Source organism: Monodon monoceros, unplaced genomic scaffold (genome assembly GCF_005190385.1).
Source record: "Monodon monoceros isolate NGI ecotype Baffin Bay Population unplaced genomic scaffold, NGI_Narwhal_1 Super_Scaffold_8, whole genome shotgun sequence".
Lineage (NCBI taxonomy): Eukaryota > Metazoa > Chordata > Mammalia > Artiodactyla > Monodontidae > Monodon > Monodon monoceros.
Window position 1 is genome coordinate 63,284,314 of NW_021703785.1, and position 23,548 is coordinate 63,307,861.

At 38.1% G+C, this 23,548-nt stretch overlaps 2 protein-coding genes across 4 annotated transcripts in view; both read left to right on the forward strand.

Annotated features, from left to right (window-relative positions):
• SPART (spartin) overlaps nucleotides 1-2,813 on the forward strand; it is a 41,224-nt gene extending 38,411 nt beyond the window's left edge. For all 3 annotated transcript variants that reach the window (XM_029210516.1, XM_029210515.1, XM_029210517.1), the window contains exon 9: nucleotides 1,165-2,813. In XM_029210516.1, coding sequence (XP_029066349.1) covers nucleotides 1,165-1,438 — 274 coding nt within the window. In that variant the 3' untranslated portion in view covers nucleotides 1,439-2,813. The remainder of the gene's footprint in view (nucleotides 1-1,164) is intronic.
• The window catches only part of CCDC169 (coiled-coil domain containing 169), a 46,628-nt gene continuing 25,252 nt past the window's right edge, over nucleotides 2,173-23,548 (forward strand). Inside the window, exons 1-3 of the mRNA XM_029209960.1 lie at nucleotides 2,173-2,256; nucleotides 5,949-6,025; nucleotides 7,529-7,608. Coding sequence (XP_029065793.1) covers nucleotides 2,173-2,256; nucleotides 5,949-6,025; nucleotides 7,529-7,608 — 241 coding nt within the window. The remainder of the gene's footprint in view (nucleotides 2,257-5,948; nucleotides 6,026-7,528; nucleotides 7,609-23,548) is intronic.

Here is a 23,548-nt window from a genome sequence, read left to right on the forward strand (position 1 = left end):
AAAAAGGTAAAGAGTAAAACAAGAAGTATGATAAGTTTTAGTGTCCTTGCTTAAGACCTCAAGTTGTATTATTTTCTTATGGAAATGGTATTAAACACCATCAGCGGTATTGATTATGGTCAGGAATAGCTACTTTTGTGTAATGCTTTGTAATTTCCCAAGCCCTTTGCTATACATATGAACTCAAGAAACTCTTAGATGGATAGGGCAGGACTTCCTCATTTAATTCATTCAACAAATATTAGATGTCAGGCACTGTTCTAAGTACTTAAGATACATTAATGAACAAAGTAAAGAGATCTTTCTCTAATGGGGTTTATATTCTAGTGAGACAAACAATAAGCCAAACAAAAAATATTCTAGTGAGACGAACAATAAGCAAAACAAAAACAATGGGTGTAAAAAAGTTCTATAGTATGTAGCAGACTAAGTTATAGAAGAAAGAGAAGTTTAAGGGGGGGATTGATTGGCAGTGGGGTAGGACATGTGAGATAAGGCAATTAAAATAGGTTAAATACTGAGAGGATAATAGCTGACTTGAAGAAGGTAAGGCAGTTAGCCACATGCATACCTGGGGTGAGAGTAGTCTAGGCAGATACCAGCCAGTACGAAAGTCATAGGGCAGCGCATGTGTGCTTGGTGGGTTCAAAGAACAGCAAGAAGGCCAGTGAGTCTGCAGTGGGGTGGAGTGGAGTGAGGAAGAGTGTTGTAGAATCTCTGCTTAGAGACAAACTCAGATTCCAGTAGTTTGAAAGACTTAACCAAAGTCTAGTTAAGGTAGAACTCAAAACCATTTATAGTGACCTATAGTTGTTTCAGTTAGAATTCTCTTATATTTCCAGAAGAAGATAAAAAAGGAAATATTGACTGATTAACAACCTTTATTATAATTTACATTTTATTCTTCAGCATAAACAGTCTTTATTACATTAATCTCAGCCTCAGTTTATTTTCACAGTGTTTTTGCTAAAGGAGAAAATAACAGCCTTGGCACAGTGTGATTTTATTCTTTACTGTGTTTTAAGTTATTAATTAAATTGAAACCTAACTTCTGATTTTGCTTTCGGATAACATGCTAATCATGTGACCTATTTAATACTAATTCAGAAGATCTTAATTTATATTTGTAATTTTATTGTATTTTCTCTAATCTTTCTTTTAAAGATACGGGCATACCGCAGGAGAAGCTACACACAATGCAGTAGATTCTGCCATCAATGTTGGTGTAACTGCCTATAATATTGACAACGTTGGCATCAAAGCAATCGTGAAGAAAACTGCAAAACAAACGGGACACACGCTGCTTGAGGACTATAAAATTGTTGATAATTCTAAGGGGGAAAATCAAGGAGGAGGAGCAAGTGTAAACATGAAAGAGGAGAAAGATGAACAGAGAGAGGCACTAGAGAAGGATGGGGCAAAGAAGAAAGATAAATGATGGAAGTGCTATGAATTGTCTATACCAAAGCCTTACAGATGGATGCAATTTTGTTAAATGGCAAATGTGGAATTCCCTACAGATTAACCAGGATTTTTAAAATGTATTCATTCCTACAAAGTGACTATTTCATAAGCTTTATGTCATGTATTCTACTTCTAAGGAAAAGAATCAGTATTCTTGCATCTGGCCTTTAGAAATATAGTTACATTCTCTGTGAGTTGATTTTTTTCTAAATGTGGCTAAAATATTTTTGCAGTTAAAATAAGACTAATAATGTGCTATAAATCTCATTAAACCTAACGTTAAACTATTTTTGTATTTGCTGTCTTTCAGAAAGCAAAGTAGGAAATTATATATTTACCTAAAATTTGGCATTTAGTAACCTTAGTTATGTTTGTACTGGGAATGAATGCTTTAAACATTGTTTCCTCTTTTTGCACTAATTGTGGATTTTTTTTTTAGGTGCTTGTGAGAATTTTCAGTGTGTAAGCTAAACAAAAACTTTAACCCTAAATGAAAAGAATTCTTGTATAACATTTAAAAGACTTTTTCAAAACAAGGAGTAGACTAATCATGGAAAATAAAATGAGGTTCTATAAAATCATTGGTAGCTTATCTCTTTGTTAGGAAATGGAATGGTCTTTTTGATTTTAAATGAATACAAATAGATTTTTAAGTCTTCTAGATTTGGCCTGTTATTGATCTGTTAGGAGCCTAGGAAATTTGGGGGTATGGTTGGTATTGTATCAAAATTCAAAGTGATTATTGTCAGCTTAATTGGACGAAAATCTAATCACTTTACTGTGTCTACTTCTGTAAGTTTTGCCAAAAGGCTGAAATTTAGTAAAAACTAAAATATAAACAGTTGAGTTTATGTATGATAAATAATTTTTATTTTGGGATTCAGTCATTGGAATTTTATATATTAAAAAGCCAATAGATTAAATTATTAGAAAGGTTTTACTCATAATTAAGGTAAAGAATGTGAAGACTTTAGGCTTTAATCCATGGTGGCTAGGCATAACAGTGTCCACTTTGGCAGAAGAGAGGATATTCACAGACCTATAAGCTACAAATATGTAAGTAAAATAGCTAATGGCATTTTATTTTTATTTAATGATTTTAAAAGATTGGTATTGGTTTTCTTAGTATAGTCCATTTTAATATTTCTGAAACTCCAATTGCTATTTAGTTTATTAGGCTTTATTTGAAACTATATAAAGAATGCACTTTGTGAATAAACTGTCTGATTTACTTGGCCTCAAATGTATTCATGGGTTTGTATTTCAGGGACACAGAATTGGTGGAGCCTTTCCCTAGGGCCAAGGATAATGTACTAGTTAAAATGGAAATAAAATTGAATTGGTAAATAGCTTCCAGTCGGTCTCTGCCTTATTTAAGTTTAAGAAATGGAATGACACATAGTGGAGCCTAAAGTTTAAAAAATTACCTTAGAGAAGAGGTCAGCAAAATTGGACTTGTCAACGGGAACCTAGTTGTCCATTTCACTTCATTCTACTCTGTTCACTTGTTTGTGGGTTGCTTTTTCAGATCAACAGCTAGACAAAATTTTGGTAAGTATAGCTTCTATATTCCAGTTCTCCAGAGAAACAGAACCAATATGTATTATAAGGAATTGGCTCGTGCAACTATGGAGGCTGAGAAGCCCCAGATCTGCAGTCAGTGAGCTGGGTACCCAGGAGAGTTGATGTGCTGTATCAGTCCAGGTCTGAAAGCCTGAGAATCAGGAGCACCAATGATGTATATTCCAGTCTGAAAGCTGGTAGGCAGGCCTGAGACCCCAAAGTGCTTATGTTTCAGTCTGAGTCTGAAGGCCAGAAAAGACCAATACACCGATGAAAGCAATCAAACAGGAAGAGCTCCCTCTTATTCAGCCCTTTTGTTCTATTCAGGTCTTCAGCTGATTGGGTGATGTCCACCCATCTTTTAAGGAGGGCAATCTGCTTTACCCAGTCTACCGATTGAAATGTTAATCTCACCCAGAAACACCCTCACAGACACACCCCGAATGATATTTGGCCAAATGTCTGGACACCCCGTTGCCCAGTTAAGCTGACAATAAAATTAACCATCACAGCTTCTTAGCCCGGTTTTTATTTTCTAGAGGTCTTTCTCCTAGGTTTTCTTGGCTTTTTGAGATGCAACAGATCTAGTGTCTGACAAACAGTTCTCAGTATCTACTGCTACCAGGGTTTTTCCTCACTTTGCCTCTACAGACTGTCATTCCCCCATGCTGTACTGGGTAGTTTTCTGGCATTGCCTCTAGGAACCTACTAGCTATAAAAATAATGATAGCTAATGTTTAGGTAGTGTTAAAATGTTCTAAGTGCTGTTACACAGACTAATTTATTTTAACCTCACAATATTCTTATGAGGTTATACCATTACAGTCTTCATTTTACAGAATAGGACACTGAGGTATAGAGAGGTGAAATAACCTTCCCAAGATGTAAGGGAACAGTATGAAAGAAGAGGTCACACACATGCTTCAAAAAGGAGGGCCTGTTAGGCCGGGCATCTTGTCTTTCTTAAACAGAGGTAGATGGGGAAAGACAAATGGTCTTATTTCCTCTGATTCCAGCTGCTTATCAAATTAATTTTTGTTACAATTCTATTGGCTTAATAGTTGGTAGAAAATTTCTTGAGATATTAGCAAAATAGATCATCACTACCTACCTGATAGTGTGAGTCTTTTTCTCTGTCTTCATAGGTGTTCTAGGGTAAGCTAAGAAAAGCCAGACATATCAGTTAAGTCTATAATGCTGTGCTCAAATAAATTAGTTCTCTGGTCTGTTCTTGCCAGAATTAAGACTAGGTATTTTTAAACAGACTTCCTAATGGATTTTGCTATTTTGTGTTTACTTTAGCAACAGAATTGCTTAAAAGAGAATATTTTGTTGATTTCTGAATAGCTTTTCTTCAAAGACATTTTTTCTATTTACAATATATTTTAAAGATCCAGAAAGATGAATAAAATTTTTTTTAAGAACACAGGTCAGATGAAAGAAACCCGAAATAATGTCTTTAAATGTATTCTATGCAAAAAGTTGTCATATGTGAAGAAACAGTTTGATCAACCTGGAGGCTATTCATTGGAGGAAAAAATGACTAGTGGGGGAAAGTGTTCTCTCTCCCCCGGCATCCCACCCAATCTGTTCTGTTCAAATTTAGTTAGCCAGCTGAAAAGCAACTTGCTAGAGTGCTACCAAGAAGCAAGATTACTGAGATAAGGGATAGGATCCTAGCATTTGCATGTTCAAGAAGCCCCACAGATAATGTCTCTAGTTAAAATGTTGCTATTTAGGGAGTAACTGAGCTGGGAGCAGAAAAAGGGGCTTTGGTATACAGCAGTTTTTAAATTTAAGGCTTTTGAACTAAAGCCACACTGATGACAGGGTTCAGCATATAGCTGTGGATGTGGAGTGGAGATAAAGTGATGAGAGTTGCATATTGAAGGGCGAGGTTGTAGACAAGACCTATGGTGGAAAAACTACTTTTTTTGTCCAAGTCAGTAGACAGGTTGTGACTATTAAGTCTCTGGGTGAAGCAAGGAGAAGTAGATGGTGTCACACCCAGATGAAATAAGGAGTGAGTTTTTTACAGGAGGATGGAAGAGTAGAGATCCTGGAAGCAGCATTAGAGGTGGAGAGGATTCCTGACCCTCCTAACCTAAAGGAGCAGGGGTTCTACAGAGAATATAGAGAACAAAACCATCAGTTCTTAGCTTTTGATATTTCAAAAGCTATGGTTTAGGTGTGAACCAGAAAGATTTGGGAGAATATAAAATGCATGACTATCTCTCTGCCATGCAGGTCCCTCTCATCCCCACCTCCCCAGTCAATCAGAGAATTAGGAACGCTGGCTGAGGACGAAGGAAGGGAGCCACCAAGACAGAATAGACACCGGTGAGTGTCTAAGAGGTGACCAGCACCTTGTTCCCCACAGCTTGCCTCAGGCTGGGCACAAAAGTTGGGAGTACAAGATTTGCCACAGCACGTTACTACTGACACACTGACAAGAGATCTTCACTTTTCAGTTAAACCGTAGGTTCTCTGAAAGCAGTGAACGTACTTAGCATCTCTTACACATCACTCTGTATAAAATAAACCCTCGATTGCTATTAATTGAACTTACTCCTCAAAATGCTTCACATCATCTCTTGCCCACAAATTTGGGTGGTTCTTTTGGACATTAGTCTGTCGGTCTAACGTGATACTACATTACTTTCTAGTTAATTCAATTCCAAACTTCCCAGCACAGAGCCCTCTTTCTGTGTGAGCGGCCCTGGGCGTCCCAGCCTGGCCCCGCCCCCGGGCGCCGCCCTGTAACGTCACCGGACGGCGCCAGGCAGCGACCGTGAGGCAGTTCGCCCCCACTACGGCTGACAGAATCTGACCACTCCCGACTGCAGGGGGTCCCGTCAGGTCTCGTGTTCTAAGCCGTGTGAGGGAAGGGCGTGGGTGGCCTCTGATCTGACACGGTGGAGGAAGGAAGAGGCGACACCTTCGACGGTATGAACACCGACCGCCTTAAACTGGAGTTACTGGAAGAAAGGCACCTGAAGTGATTCGGAGGGCGGCGCGCGCCCCGCCGGGTGTGGGGTTCACGTTGGCGCCGCCAAGCCGAGGGCCTGCGCCTGTGTGAGCCCCGCGGCTCAAGGCCGAAGCCCCTGAGGCCGAGGTGACACCTGCAGTGTCATTAATCCCCGGGCAGAACTGGTGACATCTGAAAACAGTGTTTTATAGGAGAGATTCATTTAGCTCTTGCGTTTGGTATTATAAATAGGCAGGTTTTGAGGTTCTGCCTTCAGGAGCGAGTCCGGTGGAGTGTACTGTGTGCACAGACTATAATTCTGAAACATGTGTTTGCTTGTGATGTTCCACTAAGTTCAGGGTTTCTGTTTCAAATTCCAAAGGTTTCGTTTAGTTATGCTTCTCTTTCATCCCTTTAGAAGAGCTTAAGAATTGGTGATACTTGGTAAAAATGAAGCCCCTACTATATATACTTCTTAAAGTACTCAATATCAGTACTTCTTACTAAGTCTTTGGAACATTTTAAGTATCTTTTTAGATACCCTACCCCCACCCCCACCCGCAGGCCACAGGAGGGCTAGGCTCTCTTGGGTCACCCTGTAGCTTCCTGTGCTTTCCTCTGCCGTAGCTCCAACCACACTTTTTAAATTGCTCAGTTATTTCTTGGTCTGGTACTAAGCTGTAAGCACTCTGAGGACAGGTTCTGTATTTCCTGAAGCAGTAGAGTGTAGGAGCCAGTCCTTTAGAGGAATCCTGCACAAATTCAAATCCCAGCTCTTATCACTTACTCAGCAAGTACATGATCTTGCGCAAGTTAATGAACCTCTGAAGCCTCAGTTTTCTCAAGTCTAAGACTGGCGTAGAAATCGGTATCTCACACATCATGTGGTTGGTACCAGGACTGAAATGTATGTAAAGCACTTAGCGTTGGCTTGTAATAAACATTCAGTGGAAGTTAGCTGCTGCAATTGCTGTTCTGTTCACTTACCGTAGTATCTTCAGCACTTAGCACAATGCCTTTAACATAATAGGCATTCAGAAATATAAATGATTCTGTCATCGTATTTTGATAACTACTATGCCACTTGCTGATGTCCTAAATAGATAATCTCTGGAATGCTATGTGTGTGTGTGTATTTTTTTTTTATTAGTGTTTCTTTTTTTTTCCTTTTTATTTCAGGTTGTCAGTTGTTACCTGTTGCCCTAGCTGTTCCTGTCTATAGTAATTTGCAGCTCCTTTGCTGGGCTTTGAGAAACCAGGTAACCAAAATTGTCAGACTTCTTGAGGCCAACTTTAAGAATAAAGGGTTTTAAGTGGTTACATGGGGAGCTTTGAGCTTTAGTGCATTTTAGTGTCCTCCTGGACCTGGGTAATCGGAAGCCTGCGTTCGCCTGATTACTAATTCTCAACCAGGCCTTCAATAAGTGATGTTTCATAATAGGTTGTTCCTGAAGTAGTGGTAGGTTACTGTGTATTATTTTTCTCATGTTATTTTTAATCGAATCATAATTAACAAAATGTGTTTAATAATAGGGATACAGTGCAGCTCTCAGTGCTTGAAATAAGACACAAGATAGCGGAACTGGAAGCCAAACTCAATACTGACGATGAAGGTATATAAGTAAATATTTTTATTTATGACTCCTGTATAGCTATTGTTCATTTTACCAAGATACCTATAGTACATTAAATTACATATTTGGAATAATAGTGTCAAGATTTCCGTATTGCTTTTTGGCAGCATTAATAATAATTTAATATAGAGGCTTTAAAAACATATTTCAGAGTGTCAAACCTGCTACTTTATAATTATTTGTCTACTTACAAGTTCAGAATGTTCATTCTTCAATTAGCAAAACCTTTGTTACGTGAGATAAATACATTATTTCCTTAGTAATAAAATATCACACGTTTTCTATATAACTCAAGTAGTAACCTTTATATCTTAACTGCTAGATTTGGGATATAACCTTAAAATCCTTATCTAGGTTTTGGCTATTTGTTTGTGTTGAAAGAATGGGGGAGGGGCAGGCGAGTGTTGCACACACACACTCATCACACACACCTACACACAGGAACATACCCATATATCCTTAAAATTTATAATGTCTGTAAGATGTTAATTTATTACACAAATATTGATTGAGATCCTGCCATATGTCAACACTTTGAATGGAAGACCTTTCTTTTCCCTTTTCTAAAGAGTTTCACTGACTATTGGGAGGAAGTGTCAAACTAAAATATGAGCAGAAGTAATATAAGTTCTGCATGAGGAGAAATGGCAACTCAGGTAAGGGGAACCCGACACACCTTGCATGAGGGCAGAGGAGGCAGTGTTGAACTGACTACTAAAGAACAGTAGGAGTTTATTCGGGTTATGGGGGTGGGCTTTGCTTCTTAAACCCATTCATACTTTTCTTCTATTGGGGAAGCCATGAACAAAATGGATTAGTAGCCATATGACAAATATAATGCTACTTTTCATAATACCAAATGCTATGTTAAAGCTTGCTTAGAGAACACTGCTTTGTCCCAAGGCTGAAGTAGCTTCCTACATCTCCATGTCTGTATCCTTAATAAACTGGCTCTGTGGAGGCAGACTGTGAGTACACTTACCAAGTAGTTGCACTGGCAAGGCTGGCTGGAATTTCCTCATCCATCTAACTACAGACGAAACACGTCATGCTCAGATACACACACAATGCAGTAACTATGCCCACAAGTAAAATGTAAGCCCAGCAAGTCGTATTATCAACAGCTCTTCTCATGGGGAGGAGCTGGAATATGGGTATAAAGAGATAAGGTAAAATGGCAGGCGAGAAAGTTTTTCCTCAGTAGGCCAAGCTAAAACCTAAGGTGAAGGGCAGAAACCTTTATCCCTTCTTCAGAATCAACTAACTCCAGGAACTGTGTCAGGTGAGGTGGTTATTATTATTCCCATTTATGGAAAAATGAAGTTCAGGAATTTAAGTAACTTGCTAAGATCACAGAGCCAGGGGGTGGCAGAGCCATGATTTTAGCCTGAATCACCTGTCTCCCACCACCACTACTACCATGACAACTGCTGTCTCCCCACGTCGGCACTCAGTAGTTCTGGTTATCTACTGCTGCATAGCCAACCAGCCTATCGTTTAGGGTTCTAAATAACATTTGTCTCTCACAAGTCTGTGGATTGACTGGGTTCATCTGGGAAGTTCTTAATTGGGGTCTCTCATGTGATTGCAGTCAGGTGTAGTCTGGCGCTCAGTCATCTGAAGGTTCAGCTGGGCTGGACATTTCAAGATGACTCACCCACATGGCTGGGAACTCATCCTGGGTATTGGCTGGGAGCCCAGCTGGGACCACCCATCAGAAGTACCTACACATGGCTTTGTAGCTTTTGCTTCTCACAGCATGGTGCCTGGGTTCCAAGAGGCTGTATCCCAAGAGCAAGCATTCCAAAAGGCACCGTGACAGAAACTGCCAGTCCAGTTAAGGGCTACTCCCGGAACTGGCAGCGTCATTTCCATTATATTCTATTGGTCAAAACAGTCACAGATGGGCTTCCCTGGTGGCGCAGTGGTTGAGAGTCCACCTGCCGATGCAGGGGACGTGGGTTCGTGCCCTGGTCCAGGAAGATCCCACGTGCCGCGGAGCGGCTGGGCCCATGAGCCATGGCCGCTGGGCCTGTGCGTCCGGAGCCTGTGCTCCACAACAGGAGAGGCCACAACAGTGAGAGCCCCGTGTACCGCAAAACAAACAAACAAACAAACAAAAAAAACCAGTCACAGATTTCAGGGAATGGAGAAAATCTACTTGTCAAGGTCACATTGCAGAAGAACATGTGGAATGGGGTGGATTCTTGCAGTCATCTTTGGCAAATAGTCTGCCACAGGGAGTATTAAACATAATGCCTCTTGAGGAGAACTCTTAAGTAACTGATAAGGGTGGAACATAGATTGTAACGAGAATGTGACAGGAGATGAGACAAAAGTTTATGAAGAAAACGAAGAATAGTCTTTAATATGATTCTGATGAATTTGTATTTATCCTGAAGGCAATGGGGTAATATTAAAGGAGTTTTTAAAATAAATTTATTATTGTTTAACATTATAAAAGAAATAAATGCACAAGTGATAACCATGGATACATCTGTTTAGGTAATTCTTTCACACTTTCCACTCTCTACTCAAATCTCGCTACCCCCTCTCTCCATTCTCACTCTCAGCGAATGAGCTTACCTTCCTCTTTGAAGGAGAACCAAGAAGCAATCAGAAGAGGATTCCACATGTTTCTACCAAGAAAGCTACCCACCTACATACGTGCATCTTTGCACATCCTCTTACTTCCCTCTTGTTCCTCGGCATATTCTGTGTTACTCTTATTTAATGTCAATCCCTCCACTTGTACAACAGAGGCCATTACTCTCACCTCCTCCAGGATATCACTCCAGCAATTGATTGTCCTCTCTCTTTGCTGCACCATTTTCCCTGCTCCACTGAATCATCTCCAACAGCACACAAACATGCCGAGTTTATTTTATCTAAAAAACAGATAGCAACCCTTCTTTGGCCCCATGTTTCCCCTTCTACCATTATCCTCTTTCACCTTTCACTGCTCTGTGTACAGCAAAATATTTCAATAGAATCGTTTTTTTTTATTTGCACTCTTACCTGTTTATTCATATTTAATCTACCTGTTTTGTAACAGGATTAATTTTTAGGCAAAGCAGCAAGCAGAACAAACTTCAAAGGGCTTCACATTCACATAGTGGCCTTTTGAAGCCCTTTAGGATTCATAGGAAACTATATTCAAAACGAGTGGTTTATGTTTTAAGTAAATCTGAATTTTACCATCTTAAAGCTTGGCCACAAGACAAAGAACAGGAAAGAAAATGTCCAGAAGACCTAAAAAATTGAGAAGAGTCAGTATTGGTGTAGGGGTTTAAGTGCATTTCAAAAAATTGAAACCTCACCACTACCCTTTGAAAACAGTATCACCTCATTTTATAGATGAAAAACTGAGATTCAGGGATTCTGAATGTCTTTCTCAAGGCTATAGAGGTGAGGAGGGATAGATCTGGAATTGGGATCCAGGCATTTTGCCATCAGATCCCAAACTCAGCCTCTATTTCTTTCCACTTAAGTTTCTTAAGTTTGCTTCTAAAGTTTTTTCATCTGGAGAAGAGAGCCTTGATTTACTGAGGTTCTGGGACATTGCTCATCTAGGCATAGAAATGGGCTGGATTTGCCCAGCACAAGCATGATTGTCTTATTCTCTCTTGGACTCACTCCAATCAGAAGTTTTGCCTCTGATCAACTGAAACTGCTCTTATCAAGGTCACCAGTGACTTTCAATTTGCAAAATCCAGTGTCATCTCTCAGTACTCATCTTGACATTAGCAGCACTGCCAGAACTGATCACCTTCATCATTGAAACCCATTACTCACTTGGCTTCTGGGACACCATGCTGTCTTGGTTTTCTTCATATCTACTGGCCACTCCTCACTTCTTTTCATCTTCATGAGTTCTAAAAACTTGGAGTGCTTCAGGGCTCAGTCCTCTGACTTTTCTTTGATACATGCACCCACTACTTAGGAGATCCCCTCTGGTCATATGGTATGAAATGCCATCTGTATACTGATAACATACAGATTTACATCTCCATCCCAGAGCTTTCCTATAAGCTCCCTTTGAGTCTTCATTTATAGGCTGGTTTCTAGTTAAAAACTCTTTGGCTATTAAGTAATGTATTAGTAGATCAAATAGTTTTTTAAAACTCGTCTCAGTAAGTGCTAAAAAAGGTTTTGATAAAATTCAAGTTGTCTTATTAAAAAAATATATTTCTATTTATCTTGAACTGGAATAACACTTAATGATGAAACATTAGAGGCATTACCATGCCTGGAAAAAAGCAAAGATGCCTCCAGCCACCATTAAAATTTAATATTGTTTTGAAGGGTCCAGTCAAGCAATAAAATATGAAACAGAAATAAGCATTATAGCTATTAGGAAGATATAAAATTATTATAATTTTTAACTTTTATAACTTGATATCCAGAACTTTCCAGAGGATCAACTGAAAAACTACTATATTAGTTTATATATGTATATTATATAATATATTATATATTAGTTTATATATATATTATATATAATATACTAAAAAATTAGAAAACGGTTGGATACAGAGGTGGAAGAAATTTTTATTAAAAAAAACCCAAGACACTAGCAATAACCAGTTAGAAAATAGGGGGTTTTTTTTAATGATTGCACAACAATTCCAGCCTGAATCATAAAATGTCTGACAATACCCTTGATAAGAAATATTCAGGACTTACATGAAGAGATAGCAGAAGACTATGACTATAATGGAATAATAACCATTCAGCAAGAATTCTCATCCTTGTCCGCAATCAACTTGATGTACCCTGCATCTGTGGGATACCTGAATAGACAATGAATCATCCCAAATTGAGGACGTGGACTTTGGGAGCAACAATATATATATTTTTTTCCCCCTTTTCTCTTTTGGTGAGTGTGTATGTGTATACTTCTGTGTGTGATTTTGTCTATATAGCTTTGCTTTTACCATTTGTCCTAGGGTTTGATCTATCCGGTTTTTTTTGTTTTGTTTTGTTTTTTTAGTATAGTTTTTAGCACTTGTTATCATTGGTGGATTTGTTTTTTGGTTTGGCTGCTCTTTCTTTTTTTTATTTTAAAATTTTTTTAATAATTATTTTTTATTTTAATAACTTTTTAATTTAATTTAATTTTATCTTCTTCTTTCTTTCTTTCTTTATTTTTCATCCCTTTTATTCTGAGCCATGTGGATGACAGGCTCTTGATGCTCCAGCCAGGCGTCAGGGGTATGCCTCTGAGGTGGGAGAGCCAAGTTCAGGACATTGGTCCACAAGAGACCTCCCAGCTCCACGTAATACCAACCGGCGAAAATCTCTCAGAGATCTCCATCTCAATGCGAAGACTCAGCTCCACTCAACAACCAGCAAGCTACAGTGCTGGACACCCTATGCCAAACAACCAGCAAGAAAGGAACCCAACCCTACCCATTAGCAGAGAGGCTGCCTAAAATCATAATAAGGCCACAGACACCCCAAAACACACCACCAGACGTGGACCTGCCCACCAGAAAGACAAGATCCAGCCTCATCCACCAGAACACAGGCACTAGTCCCCTCCACCAGGAAGCCTACACAACCCACTGAGCCAACCTTAGCCAGTTGGAGCAGACACCAAAAACAATGGGAACTACGAACCTGCAGCCTGTGAAAAGGATACCCCAAACACAGTAAGTTAAGCAAAATGAGAAGACAGAAAAACACACAGCAGATGAAGGAGCAAGGTAAAAACCCACCAGACCTAATAAATGAAGAGGAAGTAGGCAGTCTACCTGAAAAAGAATTCATAATAATGATAGTAAAGATGATCCAAAATCTTGGAAATAGAATGGAGAAAATACAAGAAACATTTAACAAGTACCTAGAAGAACTAAAGAGCAAACACAGTGATGAACAACACAATAAATGAAATTAAAAATTCTCTAGAAGGTATCAATAGCGGAATAAGGCAGAAGAACGGATAAGTGACCTGGAAGATAAAATAGTGGAAATAACTACTGCAGAGCACAATAAAGAAAAAAGAATGAAAAGAATTGAGGACAGTCTCAGAGACCTCTGGGACAACATTAAACGTGCCAACAGTCGAATTATAGGGGTCCCAGAAGAAGAAGAGAAAAAGGGACTGAGAAAATATTTGAAGAGATTATAGCTGAAAACTTCCCTAATATGGGAAAGGAAATAGTTAATCAATCCCAGGAAGCACAAAGAGTCCCATACAGGATAAATCCAAGGAGAAACACACCAAGACACATTAATCAAACTATCAAAAATTAAATACAAAGAAAAAATATTAAAAGCAACAAGGGAAAAATGACAAATAACACACAAGGGAATCCCCATAAGGTTAACAGCTGATCTTTCAGCAGAAACTCTGCAAGCCAGAAGGGAGTGACAGGACATATTTAAAGTGATGAAGGAGAAAAACCTACAACCAAGATTACTCTACCCAGCAAGAATCTCATTCAGATATGATGGAGAAATTAAAACCTTTACAGACAAGCAGAAGCTAAGAGAATTCAGCACCACCAAACCAATTTTACAACAAACGCTAAAGGAACTTCTCTAGGCAGGAAACAAAAGAGAAGGAAAAGACCTACAATAACAAACCCAAAACAGTTAAGAAAATGGTAATAGGAACATACATATCGTTAATTACCTTAAATGTAAATGGATTAAATGCTCCAGCCAAAACACAAGACTGGCAGAATGGATACAAAAACAAGACCCATATATATGCTGTCTACAAGAGACCCACTTCAGACCTATGGACACATACAGACTGAAAGTGAGGGGATGGAAAAAGATATTCCATGGAAATCAAAAGAAAGCTGGAGTAGCAATTCTCATATCAGACAAAATAGACTTCAAAACAAGGACTATTATAAGAGACAAAGAAGGACACTACATTATGATCAAGGCATCAATCCAAGAAGAAGATATAACAATTGTAAATATTTATGCACCCAACATAGGAGCACCTCAATACATAAGGTAAATACTAACAGCCATAAAAGGGGAAATCGGCAATAACACAATCATAGTAGGAGACTTTAACAACCCACTTTCACCAATGGACAGATCATGCAAAATAAAAATAAATAAGGAAACACAAGCTTTAAATGATAATTAAACGAGATGGACTTAATTGATATTTATAGGACATTCCATCCAAAAACAACCAAATACACATTCTTCTCAAGTGCTCATGGAACATTCTCCAGGATAGATCATATCTTGGGACACAAATCAAGCCTTGGTAAATTTAAGAAAACTTAAATCGTATGAAGTATCTTTTCCAACCACAACACTATGAGACTATATATCAATTACAGGAAAAAAACTGTAAAAAATACAAACACATGGAGGCTAAACAATACACTACTTAATAACCAAGAGATCACTGAAGAAATCAAAGAGGAAATCAAAAAATACCTAGAAACAAATGACAATGAAAACACGATGACCCAAAACCTATGGGATGCAGCAAAAGCAGTTCTAAGAAGGAAGTTTATAGCAATACAATCCTACCTTAAGAAAGAAGAAACATCTCAAATAGACAACCTAACCTTACACCTAAAGCAATTAGAGAAAGAAGAACAAAAACCCTCCAAAATTAGCAGAAGGGAAGAAATCATAAAGATCAGATTAGAAATAAATGAAAAAGAAATCAAGGAAATGACAGCAAAGATCAGTAAAACTACAAGCTGGTTCTTTGAGAAGATAAACAAAATTGATAAACCATTAGCCAGACTCATCAAGAAAAAAAGGGAGAAGACTCAAATCAGTAGAATTAGAAATGAAAAAGGAGAAGTAACAACTGACACTGCAGAAATACAAAGGATCATGAGAGATTACTACAAGCGACTATATGCCTGTAAAGTGGACAACCTGGAAGAAATGGACAAATTCTTAGAAATGCACAACCTTATGAGACCAGACCAGGAAGAAGTAGAAAATATGAACAGACCAATCACAAGCACTGAAATTGAAACTGATTAAAAATCTTCCAACAAACAAAAGTCCAGGACCAGATGGTGTTTCACAGGCGAATTCTATCAAACATTTAGAGAAGAGCTAACAGCTATCCTTCTCAAACTCTTCCAAAATATAGCAGAGGGGGGAACACTCCCAAACTCATTCTACAAGGCCGCCATCACCCTGATACCAAAACCAGACAAAGATGTCACAAAGAAAGAAAACTACAGGCCAATATCACCGATGAACATAGATGCAAAAATCCTCAACAAAATACTAGGAAACAGAATCCAACAGCACATTAAAAGGATCATACACCATGATCAAGGGGGGTTTATCCCAGGAATGCAAGGATTCTTCAATATATGCGAATCAATGAATGTGATACACCATATTAACAAACTGAAGGAGAAAAACCATATGATCATCTCAATAGATGCAGAGAAAGCTTTTGACAAAATTCAACACCCATTTATGATAAAAACCCTCCAGAAAGTAGGCATAGAGGGAACTTACCTCAACACAATAAAGGCCATATATGACAAACCCACAGCCAACATTGTCCTCAATGGTGAAAAACTGAAAGCATTTCCACTAAGATCAGGAACAAGACAAGGTTGCCCACTCTCACCACTCTTATTCAACATAGTTTTGGAAGTTTTAGGCAAAGCAATCAGAGAAGAAAAAGAAGTAAAAGGAATCTAAATCAGAAAAGGAGAAGTAAACTGTCATTGTTTGCAGATGACATGATACTATACATAGAGTATCCTAAAGATGCTACCAGAAAACTACTAGAGCTAATCAATGAATTTGGTAAAGTAGCAGTATACAAAATTAATTCACAGAAATCTTTTGCATTCTTATACACTAATGATGAAAAATCTGGAAGAGAAATTAAGGAAACACTCCCATTTACCATTGCATCAAAACGAATAAAATACCTAGGAATAAACCTACCTAAGGAGACAAAAGACCTGTATGCAGGAAATTATAAGACACTGATGAAATAAATTAATGATACAAATAAATGGAGAGATATACCATGTTCTTGGATTGGGAGAATCAACACTGTGAAAATGACTATACTACCCAAAGCAATCTACAGACTCAGTGCAATCCCTATCAAGCTACCACTGGCATTTTTCACAGAACTAGAACAAAAAATTTCACAATATATATGGAAACACAAAAAGACCCCGAATAGCCAAAGCAATCTTGAGAAGGAAAAACGGAGCTGGAGGAATCAGGCTCCCTGACTTCAGGCTATACTACAAAGCTACAGTAATCAAGAGAGTATGGTAGTGGCACAGAAACAGAAATATAGATCAATGGAACAGGATAGAAAGCCCAGAGATAAACCCATGCACATAAGGTCACCTTATCTTTGATAAAGTAGGTAAGAATATACAGTGGAGAAAAGACAGCCTCTTCAATAAGCGGTGCTGGGAAAACTGGACAACTACATGTAAAAGAATGAAATTAGAACACTCCCTAGCACCATACACAAAAATAAACTCAAAATGGATTAAAGACCTAAATGTAAGGCCAGACACTATCAAACTCTTAGAGGAAAACATAGGCAGAACACTCTATGACATAAATCACAGCAAGATCCTTTTTGACCCATCTCCTAGAGAAACAGAAATAAAAACAAAAATAAACAAATTGGACCTAATGAAACTTCAAAGCTTTTGCACAGCAAAGGAAGCCATAAACAAGATGAAAAGACAACCCTCAGAATGGGAGAAATTATTTGCAAATGAAGCAACTGACAAAGGATTAATCTCCAGAATTTACAAGCAGCTCAATATCAAAAAAAACAAACAACCCAATCCAAAAATGGGCAGAAGACCTAAATAGACATTTCTCCAAAGATGATATACAGACTGCCAACAAACACATGAAAGAATGCTCAACATCATTAATCATTAGAGAAATGCAAATCAAAACTACAATGACATATCATCTCACACCGGTCAGAATGTCCATCATCAAAAAATCTACAAACAATAAATGCTGGAGATGGTGTGGAGAAAAGGGAACCCTCTTGCACTGTTGGTGGGAATGTAAATTGATACAGCCACTATGGAGAACAGTATGGAGGTTCCTTAAAATACTAAAAATAGAACTACGATATGACCCAGCAATCCCACTACTGGGCATGCACCCTGAGAAAACCATAATTCAAAAAGAATTATGTACCACAATGTTCATTGCAGCTCTGTTTACAATAGCCAGGAGATGGAAACAACCTAAGTGTCCATCGACAGATGAATGGATAAAGAAGATGTGGCACATATATGCAATGGAATATTTCTTAGTCATAAAAAGAAATGAAATTGAGTTATTTGTAGTGAGGTGGATGGACCTAGAGTCTGTCATACAGAGTGAAGTAAGTCAGAAAGAGAAAAACCAGTACCATATGCTAACACATATATATGGAATCTAAAAAAAAAAAATGGTCATGAGTAACCTAGGAGCAAGATGGGAATAAAGATGCAGACCTACAAGAGAATGTACTTGAGGATACAGGGAGGGGGAAGGGTAAGCTGGGACAAAGTGAGAGAGTTGGATGGACATATATACACTACCAAATGTAAAATAGATAGCAGCCACATAGCACAGGGAAATCAGCTCAGTGCTTTGTGACCACCTAGAGGGGTGGGATAGGGAGGGTGGGAGGGAGGGAGACACAAGGAGGAAGAGATATGGGGATATATGTGTATGTATAAGTGATTCACTTTGTTATAAAACAGAAACTAACACACCACTGTAAAGCAATTATACTCCAATAAAGATGTTTAAAAAAAAAAAAAACGGAATTCTCACCTTGTTCAACCTAAGGGATTTCATACTGGAGAGAAACCCTAAAGTGAAATGAAATTGGGAAATTTATTATTAAGGTTTTATAATGGGGACATAGACTTTTCCTATATAGGAGAATTGGGTGTTATAAGTATGCTCATTCTTTTCAAATTAATTTATTGATATGTAATTCTTATTAAAACACAGAGCTGTTTTTTCTTAACTTCAATAACTGACTCTAAAGTTAATGAGATGAATAAATAGGGATAACTGATAAGAAATTTTGGGGAATTGACGGGACTCCTACAATATATAGTAAAGCTGAAGTCATTAAAACTGAAAACAAATCAATAAAACAAAATAGGTAGTATATTAGTTTGCTAGAGCTTCCATAGCAATGTACCACAGACAGGCTGAGTTGAACCACAGAAACTTATTTTCTCACAGTTCTGGAGACTACAAGTCCAAGGGTGTGATGTTCACAGGGTTGGTTTCTTCTGAAGGCTTTCTTTCTGTGTCTTCACATGGTCTTCCCTCTGTACCTGTTTGTGTCCTAATTTCTTCTTATAATGAAATCAGTCATATTGGATTAGGGCTAAGCATATGATCTCATTTAACCTTAATGAGCTTTTTAAATGTCCTATCTCTAAATACAGTTACATCTGAGTACTGGGAGCGTAGGACTTCAACATATGAATTTGGGAGGAGGAAGCAGACACAGTTCAGTCCATAACAGAAAGAGATTCTAATTTATTAAAATGTTGTACTAGTGTGAAATTCAGGGCCAGGTTACTAAGTTAATTAAAAAATTGTTTTCAGTTATCTATGAAAAAAAGGAGAAAACTATTTTCATTTATGAGACTTGTGGGAAATAGATTATTACAAAAACTGCACCAGACATTGAAATAGGAAAGTACCAAATGATCATTGTTTTAGTCTGCTCGGGCTGTCATAACAAAGTACCGTAAGACTGCGTGGCTTAAACAACAGAAATTTATTTTCTTATAGTTCTAGATCCTGGAAGTCCAAGATCAAGGTGCCAGCCGATTTGGTCTCTAGTGCGGACCCATTTCCTGCCTTGCAGATGACCACCTTCTCATTGTGTTCTCACATGGCAGGTAGAACAAGCTATGGTGCCTCTTCCTTTTTTTATAAGGGCAGTAGCCCTATTGGATTATGGCCCCACCCTTATGATCTCACTTAACTTTTATCACTTTCTCACAGACCCCACCTCCAACTAAAGTCACATGGGGTTAGGGCTTCAACATATGAATTTTAGAGGGACACAAACATTCCATAAAAATCATGAAGCTATCACTTTCTAATTACTGTCTTCCCCTTCCCACCATCAAGAAAGAACAACTTTAGCCTGCCTGCCCAAGTTTGGGAAAGGGCTTCTGGGCAGAGAACTGGAACCAAAGAGCCAATTACCAGTAATGTTTTATTGGAATCTGTGTCACCACACAGAGCTTTAAAAGAGCTAAAAGAGGGACTTCCCTGGCCATCCAGTGGTTGAGACTCCGTGCTTCCAATGCAGGGGGCATGGGTTTGATCCCTGGTCAGGGAACTAGGATTCTGCATGCTGCATGGCACTGCCAAAAAAAAGAAAAAAACATGAGCTTCTTTTAAAGTGATGAATTATTCAATAAATTCCATTTGGAAAATTGGTATAATATTTAGAAAAATAATCCCTTTAGATCTTCACTGTATACTTAATTCTCAAAACTTCTGGGGGGACTTCCCTGGTGGTCCAGTGGCTAAGACTCTGTGCTCCTAATGCAGGGGGTCCGGGTTCCATCCCTGGTCAGGGAACCAGAGCCCACATGCCGCAGCTAAAGTTTGCATGCCGCAACTATGACCCGGGGCAGCCAAATAAACAAAAATTACTCTAAAATAAAATAAAATAAAACCTTCCAGATGGATTTAATATTTAAAATTTAAAGATTTAAATATTTTAAAATGAACCAAGAAAATATAGATGAATGTATATTTGTTTATGGATAAAGAAGGCCTTTCTTAAAGAGCAATAAATCACTGAGGAAAACATGTTTAGGTTTGATTTCCCTTGTGAAAATAGCTTCCCTCGATTTAAAGGAAAAAAGACCAATATGAGAAGTCAAACAGTAATCTGGGAAAGACATTGGTAGCCAAAATGATGGACAAAAGGTCTATATTTTCACCACATCTATGTCCTCTGCAATTCAGTTAGAAAACACTAAGTTCCCAGTAGATAAATATGAGTAGGACACAGAGACAACTCGTGAATATGGGAAAATATCCAACTTGTTTTTAAGTCAAAGAAATTTGTTGCCTATAAAAGAAGTAGAGATTTTTTTATAAGTGAAATAGGAACTTTATACATTACTGATAGCAGTGTAGTACTACCCTTTGGGGAAAAAATTTTGCAGTAAATTTCTTATGATGATAAAAATGATAATAACAAAAACAACTAAGTTTTATAGCAATTTCTGTGTGCCCTGCACTGCTTTAAGCCTTCACATGTTTTAATTAATCCTGTCAATATCCTATAGTGTAGGAACTTTAATTATCCTTATTTTACAGTTGAGAAATTGAGGCACAGGAAATGTAACTTGCTCAGGATCACAGAAATAAACTGGTGGAGACATGGCTTAAACCCACTAGTCCTACTTTGGGGATGTTTTTCCTCATGGAGTCTTCTGAAAATTTGCTGGGGGGCAACTTTACTCAAAGAGATAGTCTTTGCACCGTGCCCCCTTTTTGTACATGTTGGCATTTTTGTTCATGCAGTTCTTGCTGTTTGAAGATTCTTTTTTACCCTCTCTGACTTAGAACAGGTGTCATTCCCCCCAAGAAGCATTTTCTGTCCCTCTTCAATCTTGACCTCCCCATTTCTGATTCCCTTCTGCCACCTTCCAGATTGGATATCTTTCTTTGTGTACCATTACAACCAATTAACCAAAAATTTCTTAAATGTTCTGGCTATGTTTCTGTACTCCCCACCCCTCCCAACTTCTCCTACTGCTGATTGACGGCAGGGATTGTGTCTATTTTATTTTTGAATCCCTAGTGCCTCGTACAGTGCCACATAGTAGGCTCTTTCCTTTCCTTGTTAACATTTTCTTATTTTACAAAGTCTTTTCAAGTTAATATAACTCCATCACTGTAATCATAAATATAGTGAACAACACAAACATGAATGTCCATGTAGGGTCAAGTTTCAATCAGTTCAACTGTGTTCTTCTTAACAATTTAAAAATTATTATTTGACGTTGTTTAGTTGGGCTTTGTTTGTTTTGTTTTTGTTAACATGCTATCTCTCTTTGGGAAAAAAAATGTCCATATCTGAAAGATAAGCCTCCACCTAATATTCTCTCGCTTTATGAACTTCCTCTTTTAAGGTCAATTTTGACCATGAAGCATATTTCTAGAATTTTTCAATTTTTGGTTTGATTTTGTTTTTCATTGTAGTGATTCTAGCCAAGATCCCTCTTTGAGACTGCAAAGCAATTTAATTTTTCCCTTCAAAGGTACAGTGCTTGTTTTTTGTTTGTTTTTAGAATTACTGCAAAAGCAGTGGTTTCATGGAGTTACTGCTCAGGGTATTTTTTCTCCCAAGAGACACAAATGTTTCTGCTAAATTTTTATCCTCACAATCTGTATTTTGATAATTAAGTACATCTTAGGCCTTGATAGGTTGGCTGCTGTGGTGCTCAAGGTCAAGGATCATCTTTTTTAGGGTCACATTTATTGTGACCATCTAATGAGAGCACCACATCTCTTACCTGGGCTGGTTTTAGATGGCTCTGAACATTCCTTAGTATCAGGATTATTCCAGAAACTTGCTATTTTGAATTGCTAATCTTATTCCCAGTTGAAAGCATAATTTAAACATTATTGCATTTTAAAGTCAGATGAAAAACTATTTTTCAAAAATTTTGTAAAAGTTACAAACCTCAGTATGAAATCAGTACTTCTGGCTTATCACAGAACAAAGTGTGGCAGGGAAAGCCAAACTCAGTGTGGTCCTTTTTCAGAAAAAGAAAACAGTTGACAGCAGGAAGCTGACCACATTTGTGTGGGGGGGCAATGCTGGTATGTGAAAAGAAAGCAAAAATTTTATCAATCTCCAGTTTTGTGGGTCTCCATCCACTTGTTAAGCATTTGGATTAATGACTTTGGACTTCGGTTTGGAAGGGCGTTCCTGCCCCTCTCTTTGGTAGACCACATCTGACTAGAAATGAGAGTGAGGGCAGGGTTGTGTTAAGGTTGGGGAGGCTGGCAGTGGTGTGAGCTAGTAAGTCTTTCTGCTTAGACTCCTCCATCAGCCATTATGTAGTAGAAGTTGCCCCATATATGCAAAGAGCATTTAAAGTTTAGAAACACCATTTTTTCTCTCTACAAAGTGTGACTTTCAAGACTCAAAAAAAAAAAAAAAAAATTACCTTTGGGCCTTGGAGCCGAAAAGGAGGTTTTAATTCTAGGCTGCATCTTCCTCCTCCTCCCAGAGCAAGAAGACAAATGTTTTGGCCTCAGTAGCCAAAGGGATTTAGTGAAAGAAAACTGCTTACAGATAAGAGAAGATACCTGAATAGGTAGCCGAAGGTAAAGAGTGTTACCATAGCACAGCGGATAAGAGGACACACTTTCAAGTCAGAACAAACTGGTTGAAACCCCAGTTCCCCATTTATTACTTTGTCATCTTAATACTGTTATTTGACATCTCTGAACCTTGTTTTCCTCATCTGTAAAATGGGTAAGTTTTTGTAAATTAGGATTAAATTAGTTTATATATGTAAGGTATTTTGTGCTTTTAACACAGCAAACACATAATTGGTAGTTGTTGAACGGATTTCAGAATTCTTTTGCAAAGGAAAAAAATGAATATGACATTGGACGGGAAGCTAGTACTCCTTAGGCTGTAATATATGGATATTTCAAGTTCCAAGGAAAGAAACATGTTCCTGATATTTCCTCTAATAGAATTCCTTATAAGGATACACAAGGAACTAAAGACAAAAGTGGGTGGAGAGTAAGAAGACCAGGGATCACAATAGTGACAGTGAGGCCGGCTGGGTGGGAATAGGTGAGTCTGGTGTCTGCACAGATCCTGTGTAACGGAGAACGCACGCTTAGACATGAGTTCCCTCCAGTACATCTGTGTTACTAATAAAGT